Raw genomic sequence first — 12,514 nt, 5'->3', positions numbered from 1 at the left:
TGTCCAGAATTTTCAAAATATTAATTTGACAACACAACACCGAATAGTTTTTAATAAAGAGTTAATAATGTATGTTATTGCTTCGGTTCATATATCAAAAGTATGTAATATTTCAGTGAAAACTTAAGTAAAGTTTTATCATAAACCGTAATAGTTATTTTTACTTGGGGTTGGGTTTTTTTCTGTCAAACCGCTGTTTTCCATACATGAAATTGCAGAGTGATCACTGGCAGTCGAGATCAGTTGCAGTTTTGCTTGTTTAAAAAAAAAAAAAAATATATATATATATATATATATATATATATATATATATATATATTATATCAAGATTTGATCCCAGCCACCATGCATACTATAATAATATACCACTTGACTATCATGACTCAGAATCTTTGAAAACTAGGTGCATGACGCCCCTGATAGCGGACTGGGCAGTCCCAGAATGCATTGTGGTGCAAGCTCAGAGAAACGTGGGTTATAAACAAGTAACTGTTTTTCATTCAGTGTCAAAAGTATCAATAAAATTGTTCTTTTTTAAATTGACTATCCAATTATTTTGTTAGTATTTTTTATATCATTGTAATTATAGCTTAGCAACATTAACTCCAAGCACTGCTGGATTCAGTCGACACATGAAATGAAGGCAGTTCAAGTAGGTTTCAGAGCTATACAGTTTCTACATAGCTTTTTAGACTGATTGATTTTGTGCTTATGTTTTTCTATTGTTCATTTGTTGATGTCTCTCTTCAGGTGTAAATGAGTCCTATCAGATGGGCTTGTTTCGGATTCTGGCTTCGATTTTGCACCTGGGGAACGTGGAAGTGAAGGATAGAGACTCGGACAGCAGTATCATTCCAGTGAGTTTCATTTTGACTTTTAAGTGGCATTTTGGACCAATGTGATTTCACTGTGGGCAGGACTATCTATATATGGTGAAAATAGAAACCAAATAACTGTGTGCAACACTGTGGAATGCATCTTATGACAGAAACTTTATTGTGTAGCGCTTTTCAGAAAAATGTATACAGCTACTGTATATGTATACTGTAGAGCTGTGCGATAATACAGTTTACGTTTTTGCAACAATATCAAAGATATATGGTTAAATGATTGAATCGATTTAAGATTTTACAATTTATTGCATTTTTACACATACAGGGTCATTTTTAACCAAATACCCCAGAGTTATTACTGTACTAATTTGGGTCCCACTTTATATAATGTGTCTTTAATCATTTGATGCAATGCACGTATTGTGTAAAACATTCTCAAACATGAATATATATTTATAAAATGTAATTACAGCTGTAATTAATTTCTGTAAATACATCTATAATTACTGTTGTTCCTTTCCTTACCCCTTAAACGACCTTTAAACCCAACCATACCACCAAACCTGTCCCTAACCTTACCCGCATCCCACCTTAATAGCAGCAAAAGTATTTTGCAATACAATATGAACATAAGTACATTGTTCTTGCAAAAAAAAAAAAAAAGTTAAGTACATAGTGGTTAAAGACACGTCATATAAAGTGTGACCTAAATTTGTTTCATTGTGAAGTAATGATGTAATTTTCTCTCTTTTTTCCGTCCAGCCAAATAATGGTCACCTGAGTGTGTTTTGTGAATTGATGGGTGTGACGTATCAAGACATGTCTCATTGGCTGTGTCATAAGAAGCTGAAGACGGCAACTGAGACGTACATAAAGCCCGTCCCCAAACTACAGGCCATAAATGCTCGCGATGCCCTCGCTAAACATATCTACGCCAAACTCTTCAACTGGATCGTGGACCATGTGAACAAATCGCTACATTCTACGGTCAAGCAGCACTCGTTCATCGGAGTCCTGGACATTTACGGGTGCGTGTTCGTACAGCCACACACACATTTGAGAACAGACCACACTGGTTCAGTTTAGAGTTACAGAAGTCAATTGTGAGGTTTTGTTTTATTCTTCCAGGTTTGAGACTTTTGAAATCAACAGTTTTGAACAGTTCTGTATTAATTATGCCAATGAGAAACTACAGCAACAGTTCAACATGGTGAGACCTCTGACACACTTCACATGACACCATATCTCATCAGTTTATGTTTGATGATTATTCTGTTAATTTATTGTGATGTATCTCCTGTTGTCCTCCTGTCTTCTCGTGTGCAGCATGTGTTTAAGTTGGAGCAGGAGGAGTACATGAAAGAGCAGATCCCCTGGACTCTCATTGATTTCTATGATAATCAGCCGTGTATCAACCTCATTGAGGCCAAGATGGGCGTCCTGGACCTGCTGGACGAAGAGTGCAAGGTACATATTCACAGTTTTATTGTAAATTAAGATGTTGATGTTCTTCATCTTTTACTGTGATTGGCTGTGTTAAAAAAAACAAAAACGTTTGGCTTTGTGAATTAAAATATCTGAAAAAAGTTTCAATATATCCATACGCAAATCCAAGGTGTTCATAAATATGTGACAATTTGCTAAACAAATATTTGCAAATTCAACAATTAATAATTCAATTTAACAAAATTGTTGTTTAATGTAGAATGTTATACGATTTTAATAGATGCGTATTTGTGACACATTTATGATTTTTTGGGATTCAATACAAATTAAGCTTCATTAACAGACCACAGAAAATATTGTAGTTCAGTAATTCACTTACTGTACTATGAAGTTTATGGGGCAACACAATATAAATTAAAACACTCAGTTTTGAAAGTTGAATATGAGACTAGAGTCATAAAATCACTTATTAACTTTGCCTTTGCAAGGTTAAACCTAATATTTCTGTCGTAACCATGTAATGCCAGTAAACCAAGTATTTAATTGCATGCATGATGATTTACAAATCTGAAGAATTTATGGAAGTGCTTCAACAAACATACAAACTTCACATTTGTGCTTTCAAACCCACAAAGTGCCTTGCCTTCCATTGTAAGTACACTCCCATCCCATCACAAGTTATCTCTTATATTCACCGAGGCGAAACAGTAATATTGTGAAATATTATTACAATTTAAAATATCTGTACAAATGTAATTTATTCCTGGGATGGCAAACCTGAATATTCAGCAACCATTACTCCAGTCTTCAGTGTCACAGAAATCTGCTGATTTGGAGCTCAAGAAACATTTCTTTTTTATTATCAATATTCAAAACAGTCGTGCTGTTTAATGATTTTTGTGGAAACCAGATTGGCTTTCTTGTCTTAAAAAAAAAAAAAAACGAACCCTACATTTTTAAACGGGAGTGTACATCACTGTAAAAACAAAACAAACAAAAAAACTGTGTTGTGTGATTGGAATCCTGTTTGAGACTACATTTCTTACTTCATATACTGTACAGGCTCTTTTTTTCTCTCTTTCTCTTAGATGCCGAAGGGTTCAGATGACTCCTGGGCTCAGAAACTGTATAACACTCATTTGAAGACGTGTGCACTTTTTGAAAAGCCACGGATGTCCAATAAAGCTTTCATTATTCAGCACTTTGCAGATAAGGTGCGCACACACACACACGCACACTTCACACTCAGTCTGGTTCAGAATTTCTGATAAACTGTTTCATTTTATATATAAATATCTGACCACAGATACATTGTATTTCTGTTCCAAAAAAAACTACTGAGCTGCCTCACACATACTGCATCTGAACAGTGCATGTTCACCATATTAAAAGCATTCACTGTTGGCATAAGCCACGTGCCACTGCGTTCCAGAAACGTCCTAGACGTGACTGAGTTCTGTCTGGTGTTGAGCCATTTTTTTTGTGTGTGTGTGACACGCTAAACTCAGCAGAAAATTCATTTATTTATCAACACAATCTTATATGAAGCAGTATACAATAATGAAGCAAATTATCATGTTTTGTCGAGATTCACACACAATAACAGGCTGACAAACAGGTAATAAATCCAGGTGATTTAGTTAATAATTACCATTTGGATGTGCATACAATCACGTTTAAAGTCAACATGAAACAGACGTTTCGACAGTCTTTTCCCTATTGTGATGTATATCGGAGTGAAACGGCTTCTCAAACAAGAAAAAATAAGGTAAACACCTCGTCTCGTCCCAGTAAACACCTCATCAAAGAAGAGATGATGCTGCAAGTTATTTTGATAAAAAATTACGAGGGGACATAAAAAATAATGACGTGCACGGATAAATAATTTATAATAATGCAATATTTGCATAATGCAATTCAATATTCCATAAAAAATAAGAATGGTCAATTTTGATTTCATTAGGGCTGTACTCAACCAAAGAAAATCTTGGTCGACTGAAGTCCTGAAATTTTCGACTAAAAATCGACTAAAATCGACTAAAAATGACGGTAGAAAAAAAAAACGTTAAATGAATTAGATGCGCACTGTGCGCAGTAATTGGTAGCCTTGTTGTCCGCCTAAATGAATTATAAATAAACATAAAAAAACTAGTAGGCTATTTGCAGTATATTAAATAGTTTTTGACCTAATTATTTTGCACTGAAATGAGTCTGACACTCCAGTCTGTCGGCTCTGACAGCGTTGCATCACGTGCACCTGCGCAATATCATAGCTTATGATTTCCGAAAATAGTACTATGTTGTCAACAAGTGATATCATCACAAGAACTGTTGAGGAATATGCAACATAATTTAGACAATTATTTTTGTCATATGTTATAATAATAAGTTATAACTGTCAGACACTATAATTTCACCGTGCATGTCCTCGCACTGAGTGAGGCTGAACATGAGCTCAGCTTCGCAGCTGAGACACGAATAGACTATTAACTTAAAGCTTTTACTCTTAATAAACACAAAAGGCACGTCCACTTTAATAAAAAAATTATATTTATTGAACAAACCAGATCAAGAGCAGAAACGAAATAAAGTGCATAACTGAAAAATAAAGCATCCTAGGCTCAAAACTAACACAACCAACAGCACAGCGCAATTGCGCATTAAGGCTCCAAATAAAAAAATTAAAAGTTAGGTTATCACACTAAAACATTGAAATATGCAAATTCTGATGTTTATATAGCCTACTCAAAACAGACAGGGCAAGCTAACGCAGACAAGTGAGCTTACCACTTTTAGATGATATGTCATGTTTGTCGTCGAGCTGTGGAAAACTGTTGCTTGCAAACTTTGCATTCGACCTTTTTCCTGTTATCAATTTTAACAAAATGCTGCCACACTGTCGATTTCTTTGTTGTTGACATGTTAGAAGAGGACTGACTATTGAACGCTCTCACAATTAAATAAATAATATTCAGCATCAAACCTTCTATAGTTATCGCTCTCTCTTGGGTTGGGCTAATCCAAAAAAGGTGAAAACAAGGGGGGTGTTCTGAAGACAGACTGTTACAGTGAAACAAGGGTACTCTGAAAACACCCCCATTAGCAGTTAGTGCTTTCCACCTGATGAAATGAGCGCGCCTCAGCGTGGCAAAAACTGATGAAATAAACGCGGCAAAACTGATGAAATGAACGCGGCAAAAAATCGACCAATCAGAATTTTGGTCGAACCAGAACGTATCGACCAATTAATCGACTAATCGACTGGGACAGTACAGCCCTAGATTTCATGATGACTTTGTTTGTAATAACTCTGTAGAAACTCTTGTCAAACAGGCCACAGATGTATTGTATGTGAAACAGGTCTAGCATTTTAAGACATTGCAAGTACACTTCTGATATAAAGGATGTTCTAAACAATAGACACTTATACATGAATAGATAGTTCTAAGCAAATTTTAATAGAGTATCATTATGTTAGCTTGGAAACATGCTAATGCCAAAACAAGTCAATTCTCCTGTTTGCTTTCCGTAAGGGTGCTCATACATCTTCACGCTGTGGATCTGTTTTTAGAAATGGTGTTTGATATCTGTGAGGAAATGAGAAGGAGCGTGGATATCATAAGCCACATTTAGAGTGTGTGATAGACATTCAGTACACACACAGTCAAATTAGGGTTTGAGCATTAGCTTTCTCAAACATCCTCAAGGTTAAATCAGGCTCCACTTAATTCTTTAATTAGTATTACTAATATAAATGACACTCTAAATTATATAAATTTAATATAATACATAATATAACATGTAATTTATATCCAGTGTAAAAATATATGTTCTGTGAAATTACTTTGTAGTTTTCGTAGACTTAAAACGGGTTCACACTGTACGATTTTTGCCACGATTTGGCCGTCTGAGACACACTTTGTGAATCCTAAAAGATTCCTCAGATCCTAGGTCTTTGATCATTAGTTTGATATGTTCACCGACTGCAGATTAATGACTGTTGCGATCACATTTTACCTCAGACAAATTTCTGGCAGTGTCAGAAGATTTGACACACAGTCCTGTAGTGACTTCTCCTACGACAACTGTCAAATCAAAAACCAATCGGAGCGCCAAACCTGATTATGCAATTATTGGGACAATAAACCACCACTTGCTCCACACACATCGTCTTTTTTTCCAGTTTTCTTTTAAAAAGAAGCCATGATGAAAATTAACACTAGAGATTGTCTTTGTTTGCTAGCCACCATTTATATCCCTCATGTAAATGCAGCTCACGTCACTTAACGTGTCGCGGATTGTTGATGTACAACTCCGGACGAGTCTTCTTGCATGCGTCCATTTTTAAAGTGTCTTGCCTGTCATACAGTCTGACATTAATGACAACTGAGATTATACAGTGTGACATGGCTTACAGTGAGGATGATGTTCATACAGTCTGACAAGCAACAGTCGTAAAGTACTATTCTAAATTGTGCAGTATAAACCCAGGTTTAATGGACCTCTTAGTTATAATCAGTGCTGGGTAGATTGTTTACATATTGTAGTCCATTACTGAAAACAAATTACATAATGAAAACTGTAGTTAGTAGCATAATCTAATACCTTACACATTTTAGGTAATGTAATCTGACTACTTTTTTATTTTAAATTACTTTTAAATTACTTTTGACCTTACTTTAAACCTTAACTTGTTTATCACATAGATTTAAATCGCTTTCCTGTAGCTCAAACAGTAGAGTGTTGGCGCTTGCAATGCCAAGGTTATGGGTTCGCTTCCCAGGGAAAGAAAGAACTGATAAGAATGTAAACGTGTACCTTGAAATGCAATGCAAGTCGCTTTGGATAAAAGCGTCTGCCAAATGCATAAATGTAAATGTAATGGGATAATCTTGTACTGTAGTGATATAAAAATACAAGGGAAAAAAACATGTTGAAAATATGTGTTGTAGTGCATTAAACATTACCTTATGTCAGGGTTTTCTAAACTGGGGGTTGTAACTTATGAAAAAGTAATAATTAAAGCACAAAAATGTGAAATTTTAAAAACAAAAACAATCAAAATAATATAGCTGCAAGCAGCAATTATCGGGGCCAAGCGCAAGAAGACGATAAGACATGCCAACATGGCTGGGAGTGTCAGACCAACTGCAGCAAGGAGCAATTAAAGACATTTTAAGATGATTTTAGGCAAAATAGCTGAATATTCATATATACAGTAACTAAACATATGATTTAACGGATTATCACTTTCGACCAATAGGTGGCGCAGTTATGAAACTGATGTGATGTGGTCAGAGTGAAGTGACAATGACACATACAAAGTTTGGTGTCAATATGTCAAGGCATTGCAGAGATAAAGCCTGAATAGTCCTTTTGGCATCATGCCTCTACTTTGGTGCTGCGCTATACGAAAACGGTTTCGTCTATCGACACGAAATCCAAAACTTCTAGTCGGCACAGTCTGGAGATGATACGATTCGATTTTGGTGAAAATCGTACAAACAGTCTTGGAAGAGTTTGAAAAAGTAGGTATTGAATAAAAATCAAGATGGCGGACATGAAGTTAGGCCAAATACGGCAAACTTGGTATCTATGTTCTCTGCATAACCCAAGGAATCTAATAAGATTCATAATAATGCCAGTGTCATTACAATAGGCAGATTTATTCAAATGTCATTAGCATTTTTGGAAATTGTGTTATAACTTTTGACCAAAAGCTGTCTCAAAATCGTTTGAGTACCTTCAGGGCATGGTGCTGATGGCACATACGGAGTTTCGTAACGATATGTTCATGCATTCATAAAATACAGCATTTTGGCCCAAAATTCAAAATGGCCGACGCCTAAAATGGTCAGATATGCCTACAGTGGCATAAAAAGCGCCCTGAATCTAACGAGACCACTTTTATTATTTTTGCAAAAATAGCAAAAACATTTTTCATATCTCCAGACCAGTTGGTGGTGCTAGAGGGATTGAGTTGGAGACTCCAAATTTGCTATGGTGACAGTTCAGACTGTCCTCTACCAGTGTGACAAATTTCATAACTTTCCCGCAAGCAGTTCTATGGGCTGCCATAGACTCCCAGAGTGGAAGAGGAAGAAGAATACCAACGATTTCAATGGGTGCCTACGCACATTCTGTGCTTGGCCCCTAATAATAAGAACGCCAACAGATACAATAGGTGCCTCCACACCTTCGATGCTTGGCCCCTAAAAACACAAAAAATATTAAATATTTTATTTGTTATGCTGTGTAGCTTCTGTTTTGTGTAATTTCACTAAACAATTTAAAAGCAAAAAAAAAAAAAAAAAAAAGAATTAGTGAGAATCAATAAATTGTGAAATCTTTACTGCCATTTTGTGAAAATTACGTAATCATGTAATCAATAGAAACGTAACTGTAGTCTGATTATGAGTATTTTAAAACATAATTTAATCTAATTACAAGTATATATTTTTTTTTATCGGATTACGTAATCCAGGATTACATGTAATCAGTTACTACCCAGCATGGGTTATCATTTATTTAAGTAAATACTTGATCTCAGATGTTTCTTCTGAAATAAAAAAAAAGGCCAAAATGAGAGTTTACAAAAGTAAAAAAAATCTTGGAAAACACTTTACAATAAAAATCAATTGGTTAAGATTGCTTAATCAGGTAGCATGAAGTTATTTATTTATAGTATTTATTACAGTTGGCATGAAATAGAAGTTAATTATGGTCTTTTCTTCCATATTGTGACATAATAAGTGAAATGGCTTCACGAATGAGAAAAAATGTAGGGCGGGACATGATGTTGATCAGAACTTGACCCTTTTCACATTTCTGGGTTTCTCAGAAGCGGAAGTCGTCACAGTTGAGTAAACTTCTATAGCGGTGAATGAGAAACTACATTAAATATATATTTTTATGTTCCCATTTGCTCAAATAGCAAAAGAAAAACGTCACAACAGTGTTTGCACAACTTTCAAAAAGAGGAAAAAAATAGAGAGAGAGTGATTACAGCAGTCAGTTTGACTGTCACTCCCACAGCCGCTGTATTAGAAACACACTCACAGCAGCGTTAACTAGTTTTTTTTCTAATTGGATGCAAAGGCAATATAATACAAGTTATATTGAGAAAAAAAAAAAAAAAAACTGACCATTAAAACCATCACAGTCTGTGAAAGGGGTCCATTAATTAGATTGTTAGATACTTTTTGTTTGCTAAAATAACTATAACTAAAACTGAAATAAAAATTTATAAAAACTGTATAGACATTTAAAAAAATGCTAAAAATGGCACTTAAAAAAAAATATATATATATATATATATATATATATATATATAAATAAATAAAAACTAATTAAAAATAAGAATAAATAATATAATAGCATCACAGTTATAATAAAATAACGCTGTGAGGTTGTAGCTGGAGGATGTATAATAAGGTTTATTATACATCTTTACAAAAATCTTTCAATCTAAAGACATCAATAAGTCGAACATTTTCAATTTGTAATTATACATCTGTGAAGGAAAAAAACAGAAACTATTCACAGACTCATTCATGGATTTTCTTTCCTATGATAACCTCGAATGTCTCTCTGTATCTGTCAGGTGGAGTATCAGTGTGATGGTTTTCTGGAGAAGAATAAAGATACAGTAAATGAGGAGCAGATACATGTTCTGAAGGCCAGTAAGGTGAGTGAAAACCTGTTCTCTGTGTCTCTGAAAGAGTGCTTTTTAAATGACTACTTCAGAAGGCCTTCAATTTGCTTATAAATAAGGGCTGTAATGTTTAGGTGAAAATGGCCAGGACGTGTTAAATTATCCCTGTAATGTACCAGTTCATTAACCAGAAACTGTGAGGTTTTAGTTAAGTTAATGCCTGTATAGTGAGACAAAACCAGCCCTAAAGCCAGTGTTAGCTGTAGCCAGGCTATTTTCATCCAAGATTTTTGACCTTAAATGAAGCTTAAAGTGTGAGAAGGTCAATAGCACGGTGCCATCTGCTGGTAAAGGAGCATTAGTGCAGTCCGTTGGCACTGTTCCAACATATGTACACAGCTGAGGGAGAATAAGTTCATATTTTTAGCTCTTTGGATCCTTGCATATCCTTGTTCCGTCTTAGTTCACCATGTTACGGTATCTTGAGTCACAGTATCTAAAGATCAGAGCTGTTTCTAAGCTCTAAAAGAGCCTTTGCATGACTCAGCAGCTCTGACTGCTCTTTAAAGACACCGGTTCTGACAGAACGCTACTGCATACCTGCTCATGTTATGAAGTCAATCCTCACCCGTCAGTTGTGCCTTCATGGCCTCGGGTGTGTTCTGTGGATTTTTTTAGGAAGGTACATACTTCTTAAACAGTAATAGAGACACAGGCACACTGAATGAAAAGCTCCATAGATCAGAGTTCAGAGATCAGAGTTTCCCAAACAAATGATCAGATTGTAATACCATAGCACTTTGATATAAACCATGGTACTGAATTATTTCAGTATTTATTTACCATCTTAGCTAACAAAAATACGGTATGTTCTAAGAAAATGTTTCTAGCTTTCTCATTAAATCAAGAACACTTTATTTCTGAAAGGTCTCTGAATGTTCAAAACGTCCCTTTTTTTAATGTTTTTTATTTATTTATTTCTTGGTTAAATGAACACATTGCATTTTATCATTCTGCAGACATTAAGGGAATGTTACTTTTGAATGTTCTCTGAACGTTCAGAAACTAGTAGTAACATTTTAAAAGAAAACGTTAAATTAATGTCCAACTAAAAGGTTCGAACTATGTATAAATAACTTTTTAGTATTAATGTTTTGAGAACATTATTAAAGACCAGATAACTTTGAAAAAATCTATCAAAGGTATATCGAAAGAATACCATGGTATTCTTATTGTGCTGTGTTTTTTAGTGACCTAGCCACAAAAGCTTCTGTGCTTTTATTGACCTGACGTAACTGCTAAAAAATTGTAGGGCTTCCCACAGTCAAAGAAATAAGGAATTATGTTTTCAGGCTTAGAAAAGTCATGGACATTTTTACAGTTTTGAAAAATCATGGACAAATGTTGGTAGTTTTTATACTGACTAAGTGAACTTTTAAGTGCCCTTTGATTCTGTAAAATCATATCATTTTCACCTGTATCTGGGGGTTTCTGAATGCTCTTTAATGCTTTTTTCTCCTCAGCGTGAGGCAGTAAATGTGTGCGGTAAGAGCAAACACATGCCGTACTAATCCAAACTGCCTGGGAAAAAATATTAATGCCTCAAACTGAATTTGATTGACAGAATTATTCTTTAGGTCAAGTATTATTTATAATTAACAATTCATATTATCAGTAATAGGCTTGGGCTCTCTGGTGCTTTTCCAGATCAGTCTGTTAGCGGATAATCCAAATCCTTCACTTCCATGTTCATTTTGCTTCACATTCATATCATTGATCATCTGTTCATAATATCATGTGTGTGTTTGCTTACTTCATCTAGGTACACATTTATATTTTCTTATAAATTAGCCAGACATCAGCTAAAAGTCCTAAAAACTTCTGAATATTTTCAATCCTTCTCCATTCATTGTGCCATTCATCATTTAAATGAATTTGTTTGTCAAGACGAAATTTGACATCGGTTCTAGAGCTTGATGCTTATTTTTTCCCCAAAGAGATATTAGGGCTGTCAAATATTGTTTCAGTGATTAAAGTACACAATTGTTCTTACTTATTGTGAAAATTAATGCACAAAAATAAACTTGAACTCACAGCTCAAACATAGAGAGCTGATGTTGACAGACTGAATCATCACTTCTATGTATTACTACTCTATATACAACACACTATATTTAAAGCTGCAGTCCGTAGTTTTTCCTCTTTGTCGCCATCTCTGTTCGAAATCTACAATTGCAGTTATTTGCGGAATTATCAACTTTACGTGGGTCGCGCCGGTGTGGATGCTGTCATTCGGAATCAGAGATTCTACTTTTTGAAAGTATGACCAACATAATAATTTTCACTGGAAAATGTCGCCTGAACAAGTAACATCCACTTTTGTTCTGACCAAGGGGAAAAAAGCATTGCAGTAAATCGCGCTGATCAAATAACGATCGCTTATCATATCACGTCAAACCATGCAAATTATACTTAGTTCTCAAATTGCTAATGTTAACAACATCAGCATTGTGTGACTACATTTAATGCCCTTCTGATATTTTTTCTTGTTTTCGCATGGGCCCGATTACAGTCTCTTTTT

The 12,514-nt window shown here is 34.9% G+C and overlaps 1 protein-coding gene and 1 long non-coding RNA gene across 5 annotated transcripts in view; one reads left to right on the top strand and one right to left on the bottom strand.

Moving 5' to 3' along the window:
• myo5aa (myosin VAa) overlaps positions 1-12,514 on the top strand; it is a 108,358-nt gene that overhangs the window by 53,551 nt on the left and 42,293 nt on the right. For all 4 annotated transcript variants that reach the window (XM_082182843.1, XM_082182846.1, XM_082182845.1 and 1 more), the window contains exons 9-14: positions 751-857; positions 1,596-1,861; positions 1,962-2,043; positions 2,160-2,300; positions 3,368-3,493; positions 9,883-9,966. In XM_082182843.1, coding sequence (XP_082038969.1) covers positions 751-857; positions 1,596-1,861; positions 1,962-2,043; positions 2,160-2,300; positions 3,368-3,493; positions 9,883-9,966 — 806 coding nt within the window. The remainder of the gene's footprint in view (positions 1-750; positions 858-1,595; positions 1,862-1,961; positions 2,044-2,159; positions 2,301-3,367; positions 3,494-9,882; positions 9,967-12,514) is intronic.
• The window catches only part of LOC309508646, a 192,728-nt gene that overhangs the window by 170,939 nt on the left and 9,275 nt on the right, over positions 1-12,514 (bottom strand). The gene's annotated exons all lie outside the window — the stretch shown is intronic.

Source organism: Leuciscus leuciscus (assembly GCF_965113295.1).
Source record: "Leuciscus leuciscus genome assembly, chromosome: 10".
Lineage (NCBI taxonomy): Eukaryota > Metazoa > Chordata > Actinopteri > Cypriniformes > Leuciscidae > Leuciscus > Leuciscus leuciscus.
This window is presented reverse-complemented; position numbering and strand designations above follow the sequence as displayed.